The 27,702-nt window shown below is 39.4% G+C and overlaps 1 protein-coding gene across 2 annotated transcripts in view; it reads right to left on the bottom strand.

Annotated features, from left to right (window-relative positions):
* Positions 1-26,958, bottom strand: part of LOC135205559 (uncharacterized) — a 55,676-nt gene extending 28,718 nt beyond the window's left edge. Inside the window, exons 1-2 of one of the 2 annotated variants that reach the window (XM_064236325.1) lie at positions 26,771-26,958; positions 24,766-25,341 (exon numbers count right to left, since the gene is read on the bottom strand). In XM_064236325.1, coding sequence (XP_064092395.1) covers positions 24,766-25,019 — 254 coding nt within the window. In that variant the 5' untranslated portion in view covers positions 25,020-25,341; positions 26,771-26,958. Of the gene's footprint in view, positions 1-24,765; positions 25,345-26,770 lie in introns of both variants that reach the window. The other variant, XM_064236324.1, reaches the window with a different exon arrangement.
* Positions 26,959-27,702: the final 744 nt, after the last annotated feature.

Here is a 27,702-nt window from a genome sequence, read left to right on the forward strand (position 1 = left end):
AGAAACTAAACGATAAAAATCGAATGGCTTTTCATTTAAAGGACAATAAAACTGGCTGTTTTCAATCTCGCCGTGATTCTTAGCTCATCATATACATACATACATACATACATACATACATACACACGTATATATAAGTTAATGATAGTTGATTTATAAAAGCAATGCAAAACAATAAAACAAACAAACAGCAGTTGAATGGATCAACCCTTGCCTAAAGGTTGTTGACCCCGCTGTACTATCGCCATGGTGCCATGCACCACGGGAAAACATGTCGTCCGGTGGTGCACCTGATAAACATACAGAAATACTGTCTCCAATTCTGACTCCCACATCTTTCGATGAACTATTTCTGCACCAGCAACGTTTAACTAAATTCGTAAGCGTAAAGTAATTATCGCTGTGGAAATGATGAAATGGCTACCCAAGAGGGTTGGATCTAACTGTAGTGCACGGGACGAAATGGTTTGCGTATCTAAATTATGGATCGGTACTGTATAATAAAAAGTCCAGTAGTCATCTAGATTTTTCTCTCAGGTTCTCAACACAGCAGAAAGCTACAGCGTGTTGCAATGTTCTCTACAACAAATACAGCACCGTATAAATGTCTTAACGGGAGTACGCAAGTGGGAGCTACAAGGGTGTATTATGTTTTTTAAAGTTGCCTTTCCACGGCTCTCCCTCCCCACCAGACAAAGTGAGCAGAGCAGACTTGCTATCTCAACTTCTGTCTCACTCTCCTCTCTCACATAGACGTATACCAAGAATTATATAGAGGGAGTCTCTCTCCCTCAAACACAAAGACAATGAAAGAAAGTCTTATCAAACTCGCACAACGCGGGAGAGACGCACGCACATAAAGAGAGCGAACACAAAGACGAAGAGAGAGAGAGAGAGAGAGAGAGAGAGAGAGAGAGAGAGAGAGAGAGAGATTCAAATTAAATTTTTTACATCCCGCGCCTGTAATGGCGGATATGGTATAATGTAAGATGTTATACACATGCGAAACCTTGGTTGCAGCTCATAAACAAATATGAATGTGTGTAGGCTACGTGCGAGGGAGTTGTGTGGCCATACAAAGCAAACGAATGGGGAAACAATGGAATGCTAGATTTTTATCCAGGAAAATATCGCTGCCCTTCGCAGGGCACATGACAGAATCTCCAAGACGTTAAATTTATACACAGAGAAGCATCCACAGACGCGTTTGCCCTTTTTGTCCTCAGTCTAGTCTGCATAACGAGGGACAAAGAGATTTTCCGTAATGTAACCTTCTGTCTCCCCTTTGTTTCATATTTGTGGATATACCATTCTTCTATGTTATATATATATATATATATATATATATATATATATATATATATATATATATATATATATATCCAAGGAGTCTTCCTTCAAATATTTACAATTCGACTTCATCCATCATATGAGGAGTCTGGGCGAGTGACTCGAGTCATCCATCCCCAAAGTAAGAATGAGAAGGTTGTTGTGTACATTTAGCGGCTCAGTGGCAGTACTAATCTGTAAGCTACGACGATGGGCTTCTCTACCATTTCTACACTGCATACCACATTACATTCAGCAAACGTACACCCGACAATAACATTGGGCTGACTCAGCAAGTGTGCTTGCAAGTATAATATCAGAATATTCAGAGGGAACATTCGTCGACTTCTGTGTCCGAAACCAAGTAGAACTGGTTACCACTAAAGTCTGCCGGATCTTTGCTTTTTATGAGAGAGGACTTTCAGAGCATAGATTGCCAGGAGAGTTTGTCCTTAATTAAGGTTTGAACCGGCTCCTCCTGCTCGCTAGCAGAAGCGCAGATTCGAATTGCAGACTCACTCAGACTCCCGTTACTGCCCCCATCAGACTCCCAAGGTGTGTCGCTGGTGGCAGTTGTGGATACGGAGTGTGTCAGAAGCTTAGACCATCTAAGCGCCGACCAGACCAAACTATATTCATTTACTCCACTGGTAGAAGAATCAGAACTTCAAGCAACTTCTCTTCAAAGGATGAATTCAGCAAAAAAAAAAAATAAATAAATAAATAAATAAAATTTAAAAAAGTGCTGTTTAGCGATGATATTTAAGTCAAAATGTTCTGTTCCATGAGTGATCTAGGAGCGAAATCAATACCTAATAAATGACTACCTTATTCCCTACAGCCAGGAGAAGAAGAGAAAATTTAAGCTCATCATGCGACCTATATCGCTGACGGAAGAAGGGCGACACGCTTCAATTCTCAGTTAATGGGATTTTAAGTTTGATAACTTGGCAGACTATGATCCTCAGTTCCAATCTTGGAACATTTCAGCGATACTTAATAAAAACCGTACCTTTGAAAATGAAGGACAGGTCCTCATTTCATTCATTTTGTGTACCATAATAATCACATCGTTATGAGTATATGTGTTGTGCCTCCAGGTCAGTTCTATGGATCGTACGCCTTCTTCCTTCCACATTCTGAGTCGATAAATAATAGAGTCAGTATTCCAGTACCGATTCTCTGAGCACATTTTTTTCTGCAGCTGTGGGCCACAGTGAGACCCGTTCGTCAGCAGAATCTGCATCGTTCCTCCGAACTCCTGTTTCACCTTGACGCGCCGCACCTTTTCCTTCTCTCGTTTATTTCTTTCCACCACCAGTTGCTGCAGTCTCATTTGTAATCCGATCGGTGCCTATCTCACTTCCTCTCCCCATCCTCCCGTGAGCCGTATTTCAGATGACTTGAACAGAAACACCGTTTTAATCTTCCCCTCATTTCACTCTCCATTTTTAGCGAGCCTTCTTCCCTAATAGACGGATTATTTTAGCTTATTTCAGGCTTACCTATTTGGCCGAGCCGTGGCTAACTGTAAGTCTCGGGTACCTGAGCTTTCTCACCAACTAACAAACTAAATGTTTGTTTCGTACTGCACATGTCACGTCCTGTGGAGCTTCTTTGCTCTCTTCTCTTGACAGTTAGCCGATCATCTTAGATCCCGCCCTGTACCCGTTGATTCTCTCGTTCCGGCAACGTCACTGAACAGACATTTGCCGTAGCGAAAACGCCTCTAAGACTGTGCGACACCCGTAAAATAGTTTCTGACATTCCTCCGTTCACTCTTACAGATCTCGGAAAAATATAGGACTGCCACGGTGCTTGCAGTGCCCCGGGCACCGAAGTGTGCCAAGAGGGATTGCAGCCAACCTGTTCCCAACTCGGTTACGCGATGCAGACTTAGGTTATTCATCTTGCAAAATTCCTTCCGATGCTTTCGTATGATTTATGCATAAGCCTAACTTGCTTGGCATCTCTAAGAAATTTTATCAAGAAATACACACACGCAAAGTATATATATAATATATAATATACTATATATATATATATATATATATATAAAGGTATATGCCACGAGGGAAAATTAACAACGGAGTATCCGCAAGATCTTTCCACGTTCAAACATCCTTTGCTAAACAGATGAACTGCTTAGTTAAAGATCTCGCGGATACTCCGTTGTTTATTTTCCCTCGTGGCATATACCTTTATTTATTGATTTATCACGTTCCTAACTTTCGTGATTCAGTTATATAAATATTAATGTATATAAATATATAATATATATATAGATATTATATATATATTATAATATAAAAAATGAATTAAAATATTTATATATATTATAATAAGGTTGTATGTGATAGTTAACTTGATTCGCCCATAAGTTGTTTATCTTTTTGAAATAATTGAAATTGAATTACAGAGAAAGTTTTTTTTTTTTATAGGGTTGACGATTCAGGAAGAGCCAAATTCTTGGGTATATAATCTATACCTAAGGAATTCTTCGTCAAAATCTTCACCCTTGGATTAAGATCCCCTTCCTTTTTCATAGCATCATGGCGTGTCTTTGACCTAAAAGGGAATAAATAGTATCCGCTTTTTATTCTACAATAATTTTCTTATATTTAACATTATTGTGTGTTTTCTACGTTACTGTGGTTATTGTCAGCCATAGCTTACTTTAAGAGATGGCTTCACTCGAGTATTGAGACAGCATTTTGACGTCGTTTTGTATCAAGGGTGAAGAATTTGACGAAGAATTCCTTAGGTATAGATGACCAAGAATTTGGCTCTTCCAGAAACGTCAGCCCCATAAAAAACGTTCCCTGTAGTTCAATTCAAATTATTTTAAAAAGATGAACAACAACTTATGGGCGGCTCAAGTTAACTATCACATACAGCATCGTCTCTTTTCAACTCTAAACGTTGGGTGCAAGGTCAGGATGAAGACACAGGTGTCCAGTGGAAGTTGAACTGCAAACTGAGTGTGACGTCAACGATATTAAATATGGAAAATGTTAAACACGCCTAGTTGAAATGCATGTGGTCTCTGACACATGATCAAGACCTGTAACAGTATAGGCATACATTTCAGCTAACCACCTCCACCTAAATATCAACGTTTGGAAACTTGCAACAGACACTGGAAAGCGCGTGTAAGCGGTAACGTTAAAACAATACCCAACGGGCTAACTTTATAAGTGGGCGATGCATTAAAATGATCTAATGGATTTCCCTCAATTACTCCTTGATACACCATCTTCCACAACATTTATTCCGAATTAGGCTACTTACAAGGGGTCTTTAACCTCTAAAACTTGCAAATAAAAATCAAGCTCCGTCTTCCATGGCTTCTTTTTTTTTTCTCTCATAATTGTACTCTTGTGCACAAAAACATTCGCTATCCTTCTCCCCCAAACATTCATATCAGTCTCCATATCAACGAACGATTGCACTACTTTCCAGCTTTTTCACTCGTCTACCACGTTTTGATTAACTATCAATAAATATTCAAGATTTCACTCATATTCCAATCTACCATCTCTTTCTTGATGCGAAACGAATGGGGCAGTCAACTACCATAATCAATTTTTAATCGATCGATCGTAAGAGAGAGTACCCAAAGACCCATACCATTGTTTATCATTAACCTTGCTATCACCCGTTCCTCTCTGTCCCTGAAAACGATCGATAAGAGAAATGAGGAGGAACTTGGCGGGAAAGGAGAAGTGTTGGCACTTCACTATCTGGTTGTATAGCTCCCAGCACGATAAACCTAAGCTTAACCCTTCTTCACATTTGCTGCCGTCCACGTTAGTACTATCATCGGTTTCAAAAAAAGTGCTTTAGAATGTTATCGATCAGCATTCTGTTAGAAGGCATAATGGAGATAAGGGATTATTTGTAAATATATGATAATATCGGTACAGTCAGAAACCAAGTACATCAATCGGGGGGACTGGAATCATACACATTTACGAGTTGATAAGCTTTGCATGACGCAACTTACTAATGAGATCAGATGTTGTGTTTTTATGACTTGTACTCATGCTCAGTACCATTTTAGAAGCAACGACGTCTTTCTGCTTTTTAGTGCCGATTGCTGTTGTCTTCTTTGCAGTGATGAAGCTTACTCTGTTGGAGTCTAGGTTTCCATGTCACTCATGGCCGCTTACACCAGACTTCTCCAGTCTGAAGCAAGTTTCTGAGCACTGAGTTTCGGGTTGAGGTTCTCGAGAGAGTGAAACCCAGGTGACTGAACTCTGTCTCCCGCGCCTTCTCATTGCTTACCAAATATGAAACTAGAATTATGGTAACAGTTGTGGATATTAGTCTTCGTAACTAACCTATAAAATTCGCCCCCTCCTCTCTCTCCCCCCCTCCCCCACAAAGCCCTGATGTGGTATAACTCTTAGCCAAATTTGAAGGCACTGTTATTTTGAGGTTACCATGACACGCAAATTCTTTTCCAGTGACTAGGTCATTGTATCTCTGTGGTCTGGCTGAACTGAATAAAATAATGATAATAGTATTACAGTAATGCATCAACGTTCATTCCAAAAAGAAGGCACTACATTTTCAGTTCTAGGGTTAAATAGTTTTCTAGCTGCAAGACTTCAGTTGCGATTTTCTCACATCGTCGGGTGGGTGTAGTAACGGAATTCTGTTACGACCAAAATTAACTTTAGGTTCTGGGAATAGTGTGTCCCGTCCACGGTTTAAAGGTCAATGACACATTTCGTCTTCTTCCACAACAGGTACTCCCTCCATACTCTTCCCATCGCGCTGTCGCCTCTTTTCTTTGTTTATGCAAACTTTTCATGGTAAAGTTTAGGAATGCAGTCATTATATTTACAACTGAATTCAAACTGCCCTTTTGTCATGTTTATTACTATACTGAGTTCAGGATAACGCTGGCTGGTTTCATTACCAATATTTAGAGTACCTCTACCATAAAAATGATAGCAATAAATGCGGGTCCAAACAGCAATGAGTGAATTTAAATGTAGTTTTTAGGCCAGATACCAAGCACTGGGACCTATGAGGTCATTCAGAGCTGGAAAGGAAATTTCGGAGTAGAAAGGTCTGAAAGGTGTAACAGGAGGAAAGCCTCAAAGCAGTTGCACTATGAAATCACTGTTACGAGAGGATAGATAGCAAGATGAATGAAAGGTAAGATACAGTAAACGGAATGAAAGGGGTTGCAGCTAGGGGCCGAATGGACGCTGCAAAAAACCTACAATGAGTTGCACTGGGGGCACTCACTCCTTACGGGACGTTACGTATTGTCCTGAAACTGCAACCAAGGTAGGTATATACCCTCATTGCGCACAATAGTAGTTGAGAGTTGAGATACCCAAGTCACTGAGAATTGCTCTCGCCAGAGGACTGGGAGTTACAAAGATAAGTGTGAAAAGTGCGTTGCCACTGAGAACCACGTTATCAGAATAGAGAATCGCCTTCCAAGAGAGTTAGTTTTCAAGGTTATTGAAAAGGACGACAAAGTATTCAAATTCGTTGCCATGGTACTGACAACCTTCGTAAATTCAATATGTGCAGTACCACTAGACACTGAACATTCCTATCACATTTGTAAATCCTTTTATCAGCATTTATCACAGAAGCTTTCATTGGGAGATATAGGTCAAAGATACACTTTCGGAAATGGTCAGAGAGAGAGAGAGAGAGAGAGAGAGAGGAGAGAGAGAGAGAGAGAGAGAGAAGCTTATGATCTATTTATTGGTTTTATCATGGTTTCTGAACCTAACATTACCCGATATATAGTTGAGAACGCAATATCCCAAACAAAAATCAATTGCTACTCTTTTGTCTAAATACCCATTTCAGAGTTTGACCCTTGTCAGGGATGGCCTCCTTCGGTAATAGTGTTCATTTTGTCAGCAAGTACTTCCGGGATACTAATTTCAGAGATGTATAATAGTATCGCACCAACCGTTGTTTTTTTTTTTTTTTTTTTTTTTTTTTTTTTTGTTTTTTTTTTTTTTTTTTTTTTTTTTTTTTGGGGCATGCCTCTAGGTTAGGTTAGTTCAAAGAGGACACTTGTAAAAAAATTTGCGTGTGGGGAAACATAATGGCTGCAAACCACCACAGTTGTTCAACCACCCGGTACATTATTCATTCACTACTTAGCTCGAAAGAGACAGAATGGAATTCCAGGACGTAGTTCTAAACTCCCTAAGTCGATTCCTTCCCGTGGGATCGATCTTGGTTTTTGCCCTGGTATGGCCAGGTCATGTATGCGTTATACAGGAGACAGCATGCATACAACACGTAGTTTTATATATAAAAATAGCAGTCCATTACAGTGATAAATGAGCAAAAATATGGCATTTGACAAGGCGAATAAATTAAATTAGCTGTCTTCCTTTCTCAGGTCACAAGTCATCGCCTGAAATTGCAATTTCTAAACAGCAAAGATGTCATAAATCATTGTATTCTTTGCTCAAGAGAAGAGAAAAGAAAGAAAGAAAAAAAGAATACATAAAAATCTAAACTTTCTTGCATTCGTTTTTGAAATAATGGACTTCTGAAAACAAGACCTGAGAGAGAGAGAGAGAGAGAGAGAGAGAGAGAGAGAGAGAGAGAGAGAGAGAGAGAGAGCAATAACTTTACATCTACAGATGATGATAAGGAAGTATATCATTGCCTGGCAACGGTTTCTGTAATAACTTATAATAACAATCTTGTTATGAAACGTTGGCAATATTGAACCTGCGGAGACCACTGGCCGTTAACAAAGCCAGTTCTCTCTCTCTCTCTCTCTCTCTCTCTCTCTCTCTCTCTCTCTCTCTCTCAGAAAGGCCACTGACCCCAATTACGATTCCCAAGGTTACTGACTGATATGCGCGAGTCCCCGAGAATCTTCGAACACTTTAAGAGACAAACTCAAGAGGTGGACACACTAATGGCACAAGGGACGTTAGACCTTAAGAAACAGAGCCGTTAGAACTGTTTGTGGCTGCCAGTCCATTGTTCCATTGTCGAGTCATCGAGTGTGTTATCGAGTGAATTTCGTCTATCATTTTTTTTTTTTGGTCACTGGTTATTCAGTTAACTTGCCCATACAAGACTGCTCGTGAGTTACGTGGTTACAATTTTCTTCTCGGTACTTTTATTACGAAGTCATGGTTGGCCCCTATGACTTCTAGATTGGAAGTTCTTCATCTGGGAGAACTGAAATGTGTTTGCACACTACTCTCATTTGTTTTATTACCTTTAAAGAAAGTTTTTATGAATTAGGGATGAGAAGGTCCCTTGAAGGGTTACCAAAAGATCAGAACACAGAGCTGACCATTGCAGAAGTACAAGACCCGTTTTTTCCCTGTGAACCAGGGAAACAGAGCATCGACAGATTTCCCAGCTTGGCGGCAGGGAGAACATTCGCCCATTGCAATGTGGAATGGTGTCGTCTCAAAGTAGTCACGAGGCCGTCTGACAGGACGAATTACTAATTACCTTGAAGCAAGTCAGTACATGCCAGGTTAAAATTAAGACTGTCCTAGATGTCACCTACAGTAAATCTGCTACTCAGCTCGTTTTTTGGTCTCGCTGTAACCGATTATCGCCGCCACCAATTCCCAAGGTCGGTTGCATGTCCACTAATGATCTCGGACTTTTTCCAATCTGATTTTTAACCGAAAATGAGTGAACTGGTTTTATTACATAGAAAATTAAGGAAGGACGAACTCTAGTCAGCACGTTTGATGTCAAGAATGACTCTCCAACTGGCTCTATTTGCTTCTCGGATCTCGTTGTGACCCAATGCTTTTCACATCAGACTTCATGGGTTTGGTGCGAGCTTCTACAGGAATTTATCTGCGGTATGAGGTTGCTGGCCCCATGCCCATACCCTTGGTTTAGAAGACATTCAGGTGCCAACATCTTGCACCAAGAAAAACACGGATCCTGAAGGGTAAGTTCTAATGATGGTCACGAAGGACAAAGGACCTCTTCTCTTTGTATGGGTATGCCGCCTAGTGTCCACATTGTGTCTAAGTAGGTACTTTGGTTAAGCTTCCTTCTGTCAATCATCGGGAAATATAAGTTTCTTTCTGTTAATAGTCAGAAAATAAAGCTTCCTTCTGTCAACCATCGAGAAATATAAGCTTCCTTCTGTCAACAATCAGAAAATATAAGCTTCTTTCTGTCCATCATCAGAAAATATAAGCTTTCTTCTGTAAATCATCGGAAAATATAAGTTTCTTTCTGTCAACATCGAAAAAAAATCTTCCTTATGCAATCATCGGGAAATAAAAGTTTCCTTCTGTCAATAACCTGAAAACATAAGCTTCCTGCAGTCAATAATCGGAAGATAGTAATTTTTTGGGAAAGATATGCTTCTTTCTGTCAAAAATCGGAAAATATTGTAAAATGACAAGTTTGAAGATGAATTACTGTTACTCACAAATAGTTTCGCGACATCTCGCCCCTTTACAGCATATAACATTCGATTTCACAAGGAAATTGTCGTTCCATGTGTGAAGTGTGTGTGTACTGGAGCGAAGGCTGCGTCAAACGGTCGCGTATATTCTGGCGTCTTGCCACCAGACCTTGCACCATCAAACCAGTGCTTCTCCTACACTGATGCAAATCATCAAGCTTGTTCGCAGACGGGATGCTGCTACGCAAGCATGAACCCATAGGGATTCAACTTTGCGACAGTTATGGACTACTTCAAAAACAAAACTGTCCTTGTTACAAAGCTTCGACTAACTGCGCAGATAAAGTCTTCATGGAACGATGCCAATAGTTTTTTCATTGTAACCTAATAATACACTGGAGAGAAAGCGAGACTCTTCCTAAATAAATACATAAAATTCCAAATCTGGCTTTCGATTACAATCACTACAACTTCGATTCTGAGATCTTGTGACGTTTTGGAACTCGTTGTCTGCATAGACCCCAACAGCTCCCCCCACACACCCCCCCCCCCCCCCGCTAACAATACCTTTAGGAAACTTTTGGCGCCATTAGTTTATCAACATACAAATCCCTCTGTACTCTCTCTCTTACAGAACAAGCCACATTTGCCATGCCTTAACTGAAGAACTGAATATGCACCAGCAAAACACCGTAAACAGAACCAAGACAAAACAAACCGACTACTACCCATACCTCCTCTAGTAAGTCTGTACTGTATGTATGTATGTATGTACGTATGTATGTGTGTGTATGTATGTATATATATATGTATTTATATATATATGTGCATATATATATATAAAAGCACTTTTCATCGACCTATATATATATGTGTATATATATTTGTGTGTGTATTCGCGCGTGCATTTACGTTTCCTCGTCAGATATTAGTTTCTCAGTCTCTACTTTGATATCAACCGGCAACCTACTCTCCTCCATTATGCAATTATATGTAAACAATGCATATGACTTTACGGCGATATTTAGAGAGAGAGAGAGAGAGAGAGAGAGAGAGAGAGAGAGAGAGAGAGAGAGAGAGAGAGAGATTAAGGAACTCTTATATTTCGGGTTTTATTGTTGACAATTCCCGTTCACATCAACCACCTCATGTCTGACGCAAGTTTTAATAAAGTTCACAAGGGTATGTGTGCCAAAGTGTCCGAAATTCATTGGGTCACCCATCCAAGTTTTGCCTACACTTTCTGCGGCATTCAATCTTTTACAAAAAACAATGGAAACTAAAAATCAGGTTAATCCTTCAGTTCAGAGAACAAAACTCTCTTCTACCACTCATGGCAGAAGTCATTCATATTTTCGGCAGATTTTAGGATAATTTCACTGCAGATTTCAGTTCTATTTTTCAACGACTTTTCAAGAGTCGAGGCTAGATTTAGGATCATATGGAAAGCTACAATGAGCATATTTTTCAGCCAGTTTCAGGATGTATGGAAGCTAAAATTCCAGTCCCATCTCCACCTCCAATAGCAGAACTGGCCCAGCCAGTCGCCAGGTGACCCTCTATCCTTCCGTAGGATCTCACATGGACGTCCACGTGCGTCTGTCTCCCCTTACCCCGTCAGGAGGATCTAACAAGAAGGAAACTCGAGACGAGATCGAAGAGACCTTCCGTCTACGGTGACGCTGCACTGCAGCCTCGGTCGCCGATTCGATTGCTGTATTTTGAAACCTGATTCGTCTCTCTCTCTCTCTCTCTGTCCTGCCTTTCACTTGTGCGTATAATCGGTTAATAAAGAAAACTGCACCCAATCATACGCTTTAGTGTAGCAGAGTGAGTTTTTTTGTTTTTGGGGGGGGAAGTTTTTTTTTTTTCTAATCGAAGTGAAAATAAAATTTAGGCAACAGGCCAAGCACTGTGACCTACGAGGTCATTCAGCGCTGAAAATAATGTTGGAACAATTGTAACGAGAGGGTGGAAAGTAAGATGGAAGAAAGAGAATATGAAAGGACATATAATAAAAGGAATAAAAAAGGTTGCAGCTAGGGACCGATGGGACGCTGTAAAAAATCTTGAGTAATGCCTACAACCCCTACCACTTTATCATCTCTCTTACATTCCTTGGTGGGTTACCTGAATAATATCTCATTTGAGCGTTTCTATTGCTGAAGTAGGAAGCCGCATGCTCTCTCTCTCTCTCTATATATATACACACACACACACACACACATATATATATATATATATATATATATTACGTATATATATATATATATATATATATATATATATATATATATATATAAGTCATATCACATTACCGTGATTCATATACATATATCAAGCCACAAACGTCCTTTAATATCATTTGTCGCTCGATATATATATATACGTATATATATATATATATATATATATATATATATATATATATATAATATATATATATATATATATATCTATATATATATATATGTATATATAATATATATATATCCATGCTTTTAACGTTGAAACGAAAATACACTAATAATTCTCAATAGCATTATGCCCTGTCATTCTCAGTTTCCTGTTTTAAAAATGGTTGACTGTGGCTACAACCTCAATCAAATTCCCGCTGGCACCCAGCTGTATCCAGAATTACTGAAACCACATTACATTAAGGCCTGGAGACTTTGCCTCAATATCTACACACTTTGTGCTTGAAGACGACACTCCTCATTTATGCCTGGTCGCAACCCGGCATTGAAAAGTTCGAAAATGGGAGGATGGCCGCCAGTTATTGACATTTAGCAACTTATCTAATCTGTCCAGAAAAGGAAGCAGGCGGTGATCAGATGGCTGGGGTGACGACCGAAGAATAAATGCGATTTCAACAAAGGACTCTTTGTTCTACAAGACTGGAAAATCGGAGTAAGCTATGCTACGATGTTTTGACTGTGTATGGAAAGCAATAATAGGAGTTTATTTAGAAGGACGGCGGATAAACGGTGTTTAGGGAAAACACCAGGATTATTCAGTACGAAACAGAGGATGAATTACGCGCTATGAAAGAAATACGGAACAGAATAGGGATTACATATTAAAGAAAAGGAATACTGAATAAATAAATCTGAGAGAGAGAGAGAGAGAGAGAGAGAGAGAGAGAGAGAGAGAGAGAGAGAGAGAGAGAGATTAAGTACGAAAAAGAATGGGAATTATACCATAATGCAGATATTGAAAAAATAAACGCAGGCAATTTGTGAGAGAGAGAGAGAGAGAGAGAGAGAGAGAGAGAGACGAGGAGAAGGAGAGAGGAGAAGTGAGAGGAGAGAGAAGAAGAGAGAGAGAGAGACTCTTTATCTTCGTTATCACGTAACCCTTAGTAAAGATAGGAGTCAAGCCTTGCTATCTGGATTAACGGTGTGATGCGGGAAGGGATTCTACCTATCATGTATGGATTGTAAACAACGGACATTTTTGGTCAGAGTCCTACTTGTAATGTCTCTGAAACATATCTTTCATTTTACTGTAAAACTTTTGTTATCGAAACAAATTTAACTAAAGGCGTATTAAACGACACAGTACCCGCAACTAGTGCGTGCACCATGAGCAGGAATTCTCGATGGAACCTTTCAAGTAGCCTGAGTATTATATATACTGTAGAAGTTCAAGTGATGCCGTATGAAATTTTCAAGTGGTATGAACCATTAGGGTTCCCTTACATTTTTCCATTTGTATTGTCGTTCATTTTGTTTATCCAACTTTTTACACATGGGCAGCCTTTCCTGTTGAATCTTGCTGAACGCAATTATCGGTTATAATACCTTGTTTTATATAATAGTAGTAGTTTTGCGATAAGTCTCAGTGCAAAGCCTGGTGAAACGGGGGTGAAATGGGGTCATTTAGTCAAAGGAAACACAATCGAATCGATTTCTGGCGCTCGCTTACTTACAAAGCGAATTTCCTTTTAGCTGTTTCGAACGATACAGAGTTCAAAGTCTCCCTCAGTCGGCAGGTCCCATGGGATGGCGGGTTAATGCACTCCGCAGCTTAATAAATGGCAAGATAATGACCTCCACCTCTAGATAAGGAGAGCAGATAATGCCCTCCACACCCAAATAAGGGCACACAATTGTGTTTTTAAGTACGTGTATTACATAGGAGTTATGATGTAAAGTAAAATAAAAAAAAAGAACAAAAAACCCTTGCATCAAAGGATTTAAGCACAGTGTAGTTACAACTAAAGAAAAGAGCGCTGAAACACTGTTGGGTCCTTCCATGTCTAAATTACTCACTAGAAAGAGCCTTTCATTCCAAGGTCATTAATCAATGCAGCTATCAAATTCTGGATGAACCATCTAAGACTTCTTCAAGTTCTGAAATTATATATAAAGGATACTCCAAGTTCTGGAACAGTAATCAAATGATCCTCCAAGTTCTGGAACGAAAATCAAAGGATCCTCCTAGTTCTGGAACGATATTCAAATGATCCTCCAAGTTCTGGAACGAAAATCAAAGGATACTACTAGTTCTGGGACAATAATCAAATGATTCTTTAAGTTGTGGAACCAAGATCAAAGGATCTCCAAGTTCTGGAACGATATTCAAATGATCCTTTAAGTTCTGGAACGAAAATCAAAGGATCCTCCAAGTTCTGGAACGATAGGCAGGATCATCCAAGTTCTGGAACGATAGGCAGGATCATCCAAGTTCTGGAACGATAATCAAAGGATCCTCCACGTTTTGGAACGGTAATCAAATAATCCTTCAAGTTCTGGAACGAAAATCAATGGATCCTCCACGTTCTGGAACGTGAGTCAAAGGATCCCCCAAGTTCTGGAACGAAAATCAAAGAATCGCACCAAGTTCTGGAACGATAATCACATAATCCTCAAAGTTCTGGAACGAATATCAAAGGATTTTCCAAGTTCTGGAACGATATTCAAATGATCTTACAAGTTCTGGAACGAAAACCAAAGGATCCTCCAAGTTTCGGAACGGTAATCAAATGATCCTTCAATTCTGGAACGATAATCAATGGATCCTCCACGTTCTGGAACGTAAGTCAAAGGATCCTCCTAATTCTGGAGTCATAATCAAAGGATCCTCCAAGTTCTGGGACGAAAATCAAAGGATGGCTCGAAGTTCTGGAACAATAATCAAATAATCCTCAAAGTTCGGGAACGAAAATCAAAGGATCCTCCAAGTTCTGGAACGATATTCAAATGATCTTCCAAGTTCTGGCACGAAAATCAAAGGATCCTCCACGTTTTGGAACGGTAATCAAATGATCCTTCAAGTTCTGGAACGATAATCAATGGACCCTCCACGTTCTGGAACGTGAGTCAAAGGATCCTCCTAATTCTGGAGTTATAATCAAAGGATTCTCCAAGTTCTGGAACGAAAATCAAAGGATCCTCCAAGTTCTAGAACGATAGTCAAAGAATCCTCTAAGTTCTGGAAAGAAAATCAAAGGATCCTCCAAGTTCTGGAACAATAGTCAAAGGATCCTCCAAGTTCTGGAACGAAAATCAAAGAATCCTCCAAGTTTCGGAACGGTAATCAAATGATCTTTCAATTCTGGAATGATAATCAATGGATCCTCCACGTTCTGGAACGTGAGTCAGAGGATCCTCCTAATTCTGGAGTCATAATCAAAGGATCCTCCAATTTCTGGAAATAAAATCAAAGAATCCTCCAAGTTCTGGAACGATAATCAAATAATCCTCAAAGTTCTGGAACGATAGTCAAAGGATCCTCAAATTCTGGAACGAAAATCAAAGGATCCTCCAAGTTTTGGAACGGTAATCAAATGACCTTTCAAGTTCTGGAACGATAATCAATGGATCCTCCGCGTTCTGGAACGTGAGTCACAGGATCCTCCAAGTTTTGGACCGGTAATCAAATGACCTTTCAAGTTCTGCAACGAAAATCAAAGGATCCTCCAAGTTCTGGAACCATAGTCAAAGGATCCTCCAAGTTCTGGAACGAAAATCAAAGGATCCTCCAAGTTCTGGAACCATTGTCAAAGGATCCTCCAAGTTCTGGAACGAAAATCAAAGGATCCTCCAAGTTCTGAAACGATAGTCAAAGGATCCTCCATGTTCTGGAACGATAATCAAATGATCCTTCAGGTTCTGGAACGATAATCAAAGGATTCTTCAAATTCTGGAAAGATAGTCAAAGGATCCTCCAAGTTCTGGAACGATAGTCAAAGGATCCTCCATGTTCTGGAACGATAATCAAATGATCCTTCAGGTTCTGGAACGATAATCAATAGATTCTCCAAGTTCTGGAACGATAATCAAAGGATCCTCCAAGTTCTGGGTCGAAAATCTAAGGATCCGCCAAGTTCTGGAATGATAATCATTGGTTCCTCCAAGTTTTGGAACGATAATCAAAGGATCCTCCAAGTTCTGGAACGATAATCAATGGATCCTCCCAGTTCTGCAACGAAAATCAAAGGAACCTCCAAGTTCTGGAACCATAGTCAAAGGATCCTCCAAGTTCTGGAACGAAAATCAAAGGATCCTCCAAGTTCTGGAACCATTGTCAAAGGATCCTCCAAGTTCTGGAACGAAAATCAAAGGATCCTCCAAGTTCTGAAACGATAGTCAAAGGATCCTCCAAGTTCTGAAACGATAGTCAAAGGATCCTCCAAGTTCTGGAACGATAATCAAAGGATTCTTCAAATTCTGGAAAGATAGTCAAAGGATACTCCAAGTTCTGGAACGATAGTCAAAGGATCCTCCATGTTCTGGAACGATAATCAAATGATCCTTCAGATACTGGAACGATAATCAATGGATCCTCCAAGTTCTGGAACGATAATCAAATGATCCTCCAAGTTCTGGGTCGAAAATCTAAGGATCCGCCAAGTTCTGGAATGATAATCATTGGTTCCTCCAAGTTTTGGAACGATAATCAAAGGATCCTCCAAGTTCTGGAACGATAATCAATGGATCCTCCAAGTTCTGGAACGATAATCAATGGATTCTCCAAGTTCTGGAACGATAATCAAATGTTTTTCCACGTTCTGGAACGTGAGTCAGAGGATCCTCCTAATTCTGGAGTCATAATCAAAGGATTCTCCATGTTCTGGAACGAAAATCAAAGGATCCTCCAAGTTCTGGATCGGCGTCGGTGACCCTGGTAGTTGTAACGCCAGAAAACCCACAATCAATCAATCAATCCAAGTTCTGGAACTATAGTCAAAGGATCTTCCAAGTTCTGGAACGACAGTCAAAGGATTCTTCAAGTTCTGGAACGATAGTTAAAGGATCCTCGAAGTCATGGAACGATAGTCAAAGGATCCTCCATGTTCTGGAATGATAGTCAAAGGATCTTCAAGTTGTGGAACGGAAACCAAAGGATCCTCCAAGTTGTGAAATGATAGTTAAAGGATCCTCCAAGTTTTGAAACGATAATCAAAGGATCCCTCCAAGTTCTGGAATGATAATCAATGGATCCTCCAAGTTCTGGAACGATAATCAAAGGATCCTCCAAGTTCTGGGTCGAAAATCTAAGGATCCGCCAAACGATAATCAAACGATTCTCCAAGATCTGGAACAAAAGCAAGGCTCTTCCCAGTTCTGGAACGAAAATCATATGATCCTCCAAGTTCTGGAACGGAAAATAAAGGATTCTCCAAGTTCTGAAACGATAATCAAATGATCCTCTATCTTTGAGGTTCTGGAACAATAATCATTGGATCCTTCCAGCTCTGGAATGGTAATCAAAGGATCCTCCAAGTTCTCAAGTAAAAATCACCGGAACCTAAAAATTCTGATACAACAATCAGTGGATCCTTCCAGCTTTGGAACAGTATACAAATGAGCCTCTCAGTTCTGCAACCACAGTCAGTGGATCCTTCAAGTATGTGAAGAGCAATCAAAGGATCCTTTAAGTACTGGAAGATCAAAAGATCCTTCTGGTCCCGAAACAAAATGAAAGAATCCTAAAAGTTGCAGAACAACAATCAAATGGTTCTTCAAGTTATGGAACAACAATGGACAGATCCTTTAAGTCCTGAAATAACACTAAAAAATCCTCCAAATTCTGGAATGGCGATTATTGGCCACTTCGAGTTCTGAAAGAACAACCACTGGATCCTCCAGGTACCATAACAGCTATGAAAAGTCTACAAGTTCTGGAATGATAAAAAAAATTCTTCAAGTTCCCAAACAACAACCACACGATCCTTCAAGTTCGGAATCAACAATCGAAAGATCATCCGAGTGTTGGAACAACGTTCAAAGATCCTCAAGTTCTGAAACAAAACGCAAAGGATACAAAGTTCTCGAACAATGATTACTGGCTCCCTCGAGTTCTGAAACAACAATTGGTGTATCGTTCAATTACTGTAGCAGCAATCAAAAGATCCTTCAGTTCTGCAACAATAAATAATCGTTCTTGCGTTTGAACAACAATCAAATAATCCTTCAAGTCCTGAAACAACACTCAAGGGATCCATCAAGTTCCAGATCGTAATAAGAATATTTCTAGATCCTGAACAACAATAAAATGATCCTTTGTTCTGAAACAACAATCAAGAGTATACTTCGAGTTCTTAAACAACACTGTGAGCATCCTTCAAGTTCTGGCACAATGATTATTGGCTCCCTCAACCTCTGCAGCAAGAATCAAAAGATCCATTAAATACTGGAAATAAATCAAAAGATCCTTCAAGTACTGGAAGTCAACCAAGACCCTACAAGTAATGAAAATCAATCAAAAGATCCTCGGGTTCTAGAAGAACAATCAAAGGATCCTTCTTTTTGGTTCTAAAGAACAATCAAAGGAGCCTTCTGCTTCTAGAAGAACAATCAAAGGATCCCTCTGGTTCTAAAGAACAACCAAAGGATCCATCAGGTTCTAAAGAACAATCAAAGAATTCTTCAAGTTCCGGAACGAGATCAAAGAACTCCTCACCTTCCAGAACAACAATCAAATGATACCTAATCTTTGAGAAGAACAATTCTAAGGTCAAGATCTAAAAATAGAAGTTTTGGGGATAACACCACCGGCCCACCAAAAAAAAAAGAAAAAAAAAATGTATGCCAGTTTCCCAGCGAGAACGAGTTTCCGATGAACGAAGTGCTGAAATGTAGGAAAAAACTTCGTGAGGTCGCAAATGTCATAATTATGAAAACTAACCAAACTAGAAATCCTTTCTCTCAAGTTGAGTCATTTTACAGGAAGAGACAAAAACTTTAATATGGGCGTTTCATTGATATACAAGGCTTCATTTGAAACCAATGCAGTAACGATTACAGACCTCTTTTTCCGAAGGTGAGAGAGAGAGAGAGAGAGAGAGAGAGAGAGAGAGAGAGAGAGAGAGAGAGAGAGAGAGAGAGAGAGAGAGAGTCATAATGTAAAGCCCGTTGCTACAACGTCTGTGTAATTGAATGAATTAATACTATAACCATTTCGCATATTTATCAAGATGACCCACATACCTAACGTTGACAAGTGTTTCACCACATGCTTCGATTTGGATGATAATGTTGGTTTGAAAAAAATTGAAAACACAGCTGAAATATTAATATCAGGATTGAACGTTTTCAGATAACGACCTCATACTAAGCCTGTCCGAGTAATGATTAATTAATTTTTTGTGGGTTGACGATATTAAATACTTTTTATAAAACCACCTTTTGAAACTATTGCAAAACATCATATTACTGCAGAGTACTTATATAACAGGGCAGATGATGATGCTAGGCAGGAACAGAGCCTTTTCTGATAAACAAGAAATGTGATTTGGCCAGAAATAGCTACAAGGAAAAGGACACTTTCGCCAGTCTCGGATTGAGCGTTTGGCAAATGCCTCCGACTTTTATGTCGGGGATAGTTTAAAACCGTATACCTAATGTTTAGCTCTTCTTCTCTCTCTCTCACGTCCACTTGCCAAAGTACCAGTGAATCACTTGCGTGTGTTTACTAGTATGTTGCATAGGGAGTCTTCATATACTTTGATATAGAGACACAAGCATGAATAAAATTTCTCCTACTTGCAACATTAAACAAATAGCAGCAAGAAAAAAAATACCAGGCTCTCTCTTCTTCACATAATCTACTTTCGGGATACACTGTCGTCTCGTATAACTCGTACTAAATGCTTGTGGAGAGAGAGAGAGAGAGAGAGAGAGAGAGAGAGAGAGAGAGAGAGAGAGAGAGAGAGAGAGAGAGAGAAATGTTTATTCGCTGTCAGGAGCCTGCAAGTCATGAAACATCTCTGAGCTCTTGCTGACGTCACTCCTCATAACAAGACATGCCGGCATAACCAATCTCCGACCAATCGTCTTCAACCAAACTGGTTTTCACGGAGCCTAATACGCCCACACACAGGTATGCCGAAGCTCTTGCTTGAGTGGTTTTCTCTAGTTAACGCAATAGGTGTCGCGAAAGGGGAAAAACCACCACCGACATGTCCGGGGTTCTTCGGTACGAAAGAGCTGGGATTGGGTTAATGCGCTTGCCTACTGTCCTCCTGGGATGTGGTGGCCCCTTCTTCTAAGGCGCCCTTATGGAATCGCACCCTGATTCCCCGCCACCCGTGTAGGAGGCGTTCACGAGGAAGATAGGGCACAGGGACCAAGTCTCTCAATAAACTATGTAAGATGATTTTCTTACGAATCGTAGGCATATAATGTTGATAATGACATGTTTTGTAGTAACTATGGATAGATAAATGCGTGGCATAATGGGTCGATATACCCATGCAGGGGGGTCTAAAATAGTGAATCAGACGACATTCATGGTTTATGATGCTGGGCACACGAAAGATGAACATTAATGATGGCCAAATTTCATTCAATAATGTCTATTACATTATTTCTTACTGGTTGAAAATGCGTCCTTGAATACCTAAAGAATATTCTCCCTGCACATATAATACCCGTTTCTCTCTCTCTCTCTCTCTCTCTCGTGCTCACCTTCAGGAAGTGGTTTTTGCAACTGTTCGAAACACCTGCGAGCGTGCGCCTGGTACGAATGATAAACGTTCCCGCGAAAGCATCTCTCGTTTCATAAAATCTACCAACTGACAACCGAATCTTGGGACATTTGCTGAATGACGAGTGAAATCCAGTTACTTCTTACTGTCAAAAATATAGATATTCACATAAAGCTTTCAGAAAATTGCTGAATTTATTACTGACAATAATAGAAACCCAGGAGGATCTTGAAAGCTCTCTTCATGTACATCTTAACATAGTTGAAAGGCAACTGTATAAATTGAGACCTGAGGCATATTTGAAGTCAGTATTTGCTGCCTGTTTAAACAACCCCTCCACGTTCAGAAAAGCGTCTGTCTCAGGATCATTTAGAAAGTTTTTTTTATATTTTTTATATTATTATTCACGCCAGTACATAGCCCTGCAACGAGAAGGCCCTTTTAAAAAGGTGTTCAGAGGAGAAGCCTTACAAATCTTCTTTAGATCTTGGCTGTGCTTACATCCCCAGTGCATGTCTTTTTTGGACTAAGACCTAGTAATGTCAACAACAATAGGTACGACCTCGCCAGTACGACTTGTCTTGACGATCTCTCTGTCACCTCTTCTTAGAATTTCCATGTCTTTCTTTAGATAGCATTGGTGGAGAGAGAGCGATCTCTTGAAGAAGGGCCATCACGCCAGTCGCAGATTTGCGCGAAGGTATTGTGTTTCAAGGGTTCTGAAAGTATCTGTCGTGATATGTTTCAATTAATAAGTCTTCCTTTACTTTACGCTGAATTATGGCGTTGTAATTCAGGAGTAATAATAATAATAATAATAATAATAATAGGTTACTGCTAACCATGCACCCATACGTTCGTCGCGTACATGAGACTCCATCACTTAAAATAAAAGAAAAACTCATAAATGTTCAACAAAATGACAAACGAACTCATTTTAAGCAAAAACGATGGAAAACGGCAAAAAATTATATATATATATATATATATATATATATATATATATATATACTATATACACATATATGCGTATATATATGCAAATATAATTTTTAAATATATCAATTGACTTCAAGTTATATATATTAAATCATATACTAGGTGAAATAAAATAAAAAGTTATCAGCAATAAATGGAAAGTATCCAAAAAAAAAATAAATAAATAAATAAAAAATAAAAAAGCGAGAGGCAGTGAAAAGGAGGCAGCGCAGCATAGGCCTCTTCGTAGTGAAATCAGGTCACCAGTTATGGCGAGGGTAGTCCTACCAAAGATCCTCGTGACTACATCGACTTCAGGGATTATCATAAAGATAAGGAGAAGAGTCAATCAATTTCGGGGTCTATGAGGCAGGGCACAGTTTTTATAATATAATACTATAGTAATCGGAGAAGAAATTGACAATGATACTGGTATAAGACATATTTCACAAAGTGCCTCTTAATAAAGTGTAAAAGCATTTTGCAAAAAAAGTAAGAAAGCTAATGATGGGGCATTTTTTAAAAATATTATATAAAAACAATGGTAAAACCAGATATTCAGATGTTTGATGGAGTTTTCTTCTATTAGTATATATATCAATAATAATGTCACAGGCAGTATAACGAAGAACAAAGTCACTAACAATTTCGTTGTCTGGGTAAAGGGTTTCAGTAAAAAATACCCTGGAATTTAGAAAAAAAAATCCGTGAGGGTTATTCTATGAAAATGGCAATTGACGTGTAGTCCAACAAGAGCTATGCTGGGCAGCCATTAACCGTAACTCATAGTCATGAAAAATACTGTTTTGACAAAATTGTAGGAAAGACTCGGTAAACTGCAACCTGTATGGCACTGTTAATTGGTGGAAGAATGGTTATTATAATGTTTTACTCACTGTTATTCAGTATGCACACACATTCCTAGGAAATTCGTCTTTGAGGTTATTTCTAGAAAAAAAAAAAAAACAACAAGTATCCACCAAATATGACCACGAGCGAGGCAAATAAAAAACCAAGACACAAAATTTGGCAACTAACATGGAGGAATAAATGAAATCAAACAAACTTGGAACATAAGCTAAGTTTTTCAGTCTCCCGTAAACTATATACGCGAATTATAAAACATTTTAAGGGAGTGCCAATAAGAGCACAAGAGCCCCATATTGATCTTGCCCCCTCAGTATCTAATTAATTCCTCGATAATCCAGCAGTGAATTACGGACCTGGAAGTGAGTCAACTGTGGTATGTTACCGACCTCAAGTCGCAATCACACATCCAACGTAAATAGGGCGTATGACTGAGCAACCTTCTTTTTGATTTGCGGAGAACCAGGCGCCTGACGCCTTCTGGGCCAGACGGGTTCGATTCACGATTGGGGTGAACAATTTGGGCGTGGTCAACAGGTCTGAGAAGTGAATTCTCTACCTGGCAGCTGGACAACTTTGTTGGGTTGCAAACAGGGTTATAAAAGGGAAGGAGGATGGCAACCTCATCCTAAAGACTTTCTTATGTCCAGTAGGTTGATGTCTTCGATTAGAGAAAAAGGATTATTTATATATATATATATATATTATATATATATATATTATATATATATATATATATATATATACCGTATTTGCCGGCGTGACGGCGTCCAATATGACCGTATTACGGATGGCAGACCAAGCACCGTAGGCTAGGTCTAGCCGAGCCTATGGCCAGCATACTGGGTAGGCACCAAAACTTTTGCTAATGATAAATCATTGAAAAACATGCCTAATTATTACAATAAATTTTGTTACTCAAATAAATGATGAAATCAATGTAAACTTACACTCATCTTGTTTCTAATTTTTTTATGACTTATAATAAAATACTGAAAACATGCCGCTAACTTAGCCTGTCAGCCATTTGCAATGAGTTTGTAGACTAAACCCTGGCACCGACCTGGTGGCCTGGCGCGGTAACACAAACATTGTTTATTTATGGTAAATTTCATTTAGTTTCCTTTAAAGGTGAGTGTAACTTCACAATATGATTTCATACTTTATTCCAGTATACTCTCACAACATTGCATTTCATGCATAGAATCATATATTTTCCGTATAAAATCACTTTTAAATATCTTTCAATAACTGTTGAAACATACTACTATAATAGCACTTTTTTCCACAAAATATCCTTTTAAAATAGGGTTGCGTCTAATGGGAAGGTGCGTCTCATGCGACAGCAAATACGGTATATACATACACACACACACACACACTATATATATATATATATATATATATATATATATATATATATATATATACTATATATAACATGGAACAGGCCGAGGTCATTGACATACAAATAAAATCCTTCCACAGAATAAGACGTCATCACCTGAAAAGGGGAAGTTTGAAAGGAAAAAAATATGCGAAATGATTCTCGATAAACCAACAACCATGAATAATACAGGAATATACAAATTTCAATTCTGAAAACCTAAGGGTTTAACGCTCTGACCCAAGGACCTTCAATTCCTTCCAGAAAGTTCCTTGTCCAGTCAAATGTACATATAAACACACACACACATCCATGGGCTATCCAGCTGGACTTACTCCGCTGGGGTCATTCTACTGAACAAGGAACTTTTTGGAAAGAACAAGAGATGCTTGGTTAGGGTTAGCGCATTGAACTACCAGGTTTTCAGAATGAAATTGTGTTTATGCCCTCACTATTTATTCATCTTTGTTGGTTTATCGAAAATTATTTCGCATATTTTGTCTTGGAAACTTCTCCTTTTCAGATGATGACATCTTATTCTGTGGAGGGATGTTATTTGCAAGTCAATGACATCGCCTTGTCCCAAATGAAATGGGATTGCTGCCGATTTCTTAGTATATCTAATGGGAAAATATTGAAGGCACGACTCACACACACACACACTCTATATCTATATATATATATATCTATATATATATATATATATATATATATATATATATATAAATAATTTAGTTTTTACCTGTTTTAATACCTTTCACAAAGCACGGCATTAAACAAAAGCAGGAAAAAAAGAAAAGAAAAGAACGAAAAAAAAAAAAGATGAATTCATAACACGTTAAGCAAAGAGGGAGACAGAGCGAGACTTACGGTGCAATGTGAGGGACTGGTCCGACATCTGTTCCTTTGAGAAGTTCGCTTTCCACAGGATCGATCTGAATTTGTAGATGGGACCGGTTCTTTTGAAGCTGCTGCTGTTGCTGGTGGAGATTCGGGTTCTGCGCGGGCTTCGCCCTCAGTGTCTTGCTGGAAGCGGCTTTGAGGATCTGTTTGCAGTTCATCGTCAGGTGATCGATGTCCACAGTGACGGGGACATACCTCCTCGTCGACCAAATAGAGTCCATGGTTGGTTGGTGGAGGTGGTGTGAACGAACACGAAACGAGTAGTCGCACTGGGATCTATCTATCTATAGGTTTCTGGGGCAGCTCGACGGAATGAACTGTGACTACCGAGTCCTTGTAGTGGGATCCCCAAATACAATTTCTTTTCTTTGTCTGATAACACCAGCACCACCCACAGCTGACATCAGGTTGGGAAACCGTTTCTCATCTACAACTCGAAGTGATTTCCTCTGCGTTCCGTGTGCATGCCGTCAGGATTTCTTCATTGCATTTCTTCCCATCACTGATTGCTAACGAAACTCTAATCTCTCTCTTATCATCCTTCTACTGAAAATAAGGAAATGAACTGAGTATGCAAACTGATTTAAAACAATGCAATGCTCTCCAACCAAGGAATGCACTGAGAAAATGCAGGGACTCGACTGTATGCTTATCTCCCTTCGGTGGAACGGAATTCGACCAGGAAATTTACACATTGACGACCTCTCCTTGACAAGAAAAAATAAAGAACAAAAGAAAACTACCTCGTACAACGTTGACCATTTCTCATTAGTCTACTTTTTCCTCTGAAAGAAAACCCCATTTGACCTTAATTTTGAAAAAGCTTCGGCCTACTTTCCCAAAGTTAACACTTCCACCAGGTGAACTGTAATCTTATCTACAATTACAATGAAAAGGAATTAGCTAAATGTCACATTTCAAAGGAGTGTCGACCCTAGGAAACAATTCGTACTGATGGCGTTATCATGTTAAAACCCTCGGCAAGCAAAGGGTCAGCAAATATCAACTGAAGTATAGGTAGTATTGTCTTTTTATTTCTAGCAAGATAGAAGCGTCTGATATATTTATAAGCCCAAGGTAACGGTTGCTAAATTGTGTAAGAGTGGCGGTCGGATTCCAAAACATTGTCCAAACGCCAATGGTTTGATTTAGTTATGTCTTCATCACCATTTCTCCAGTGTTTTAAAATAAAACCACGCTGTCATAAAGTATCTATAAAACCGTTAACTAAGAGAGTGAAAAAGATCGGGGTTGATTGTTTTGTACATAATACGTTAATCGCTTACATTAACTTTTAGAAAAAAAGTTTTATAAAAATGCTGTTCTGTTTACAAAGAGAGAGAGAGAGAGAGAGAGAGAGAGAGAGAGAGAGAGCGCTCAGGGAGATGGGGTCTGTGTCCCAATACTGATTACCTGAGGTCACTGACCCCACCTCCGAACGGTACTTCACACTATAATTCAATTCACGTAGCTTTTTCCCGTGTTAGTTTTATCTTTCGTATAATAATTTCAGAATATCGTCAGACACAAAGGATGTTGTTCAGTCAGTAGTAAATAATGAAAGGCTTATGAACATCTTGCACCTTCGTCATGTCTAAGTATAGGTCCGGTCATTTACATAACCCAACGAACATCACCAGAAAGATTCACCAAATTGTATTGCTGCTTCTCTTCATCAATATTATTAGAATGAGATTATTCATTTTGTATCTCTCAGATAAGAGTTCTCTTTATGCACAGTCAATGAAAATATGGCGATTATAAACACTTTAAAGACAGCGCCACAGCACGTTTCATTTTTCAAATCGTAAACAATGTGAGAGAACCACTACACAATACCCAATTCGTACCCTTGCACCTAAATTAAAGAAGAAAAAAAAAAAAAACTTGCACAGCAGACTTAGACTGATTATTCTCCAGATCCAGGAGATCACACAATAAAATAATTTTCAAATAAACACTTTTCTCTTACACATGAACCCATTCTTGCGCTTCCGTCACGGCGATTACTCCCTTGGTCCAAGACCGAACACTTAAAAAGGTGAACACGTAAAGACGAAGGAAAAGGCCAAGAGAAAAAAAAGGAAAAAAATATCGCAAGCGCTCTGTGGAAGGCACGACAAGGCACGACAACAGCCCGGCACTAACTGAGAGCTCCCTTCGGTACTCGCCGATGAGACACCGCTGCTACCACGTGTACCTGAACACACTCCGCCCACTTCGCCAAACTCCGCCTACCTTTCATTGAATTGACTACCTCCTCCCCCGACATCCGAAGAATAGCATCAAGGACACCCCCTCCCCCACATCCCCCTACCCCACAAAAAGAAAAAAAGAAAAAAAAAACGTTATTGTCAACATCTTGTGAAACCCCTTCTTCAGTTCACACACGTCTCACCTTCGTTTCTATTAAGGAATCGAAAGTCAAAGGAGCATTGATCTCCCTACCTCACTCATCTGTTGAGGATAGCAGTAAAATATGTACTTGGTGGTTGGTCAGCTGCGGTGGTGCACAGCTACGCGCTTTCTTCTGAACGCATCTTCGTTTCCCGAAACGCGATGACGGAAGCCGTATGGTAGCGGATTCCCCTGTTACTACCTACAGTCACACACGAGTCATTTCCGAAACGTGTTGCCTAGCCCCCCTCCTGTAAGACCTCCCTACCTGTATCCAAGGTCCTTTAAATATACTGGAGTATATTTAAAGGACCTTGCCTGTATCCTCTACGCTCGCCTGCGTTCTGAAACCTCTTTGCTATAGGTTCAATCCTTCAGAGTCTTCGCTGTTGTCTCTCTTGCTTTCTTTCTCTTCGTAAATCAGCTTTACTGCCGCTCTTCTGCCATCCTGGTCTCCATCCATTTTCTGTGGCCAAACCAGTTTATCACTCTTGACCGAGTTTTTTT

The sequence above is a fragment of the Macrobrachium nipponense genome, chromosome 24 (genome assembly GCF_015104395.2).
Source record: "Macrobrachium nipponense isolate FS-2020 chromosome 24, ASM1510439v2, whole genome shotgun sequence".
Classification (NCBI taxonomy): Eukaryota; Metazoa; Arthropoda; class Malacostraca; order Decapoda; family Palaemonidae; genus Macrobrachium; species Macrobrachium nipponense.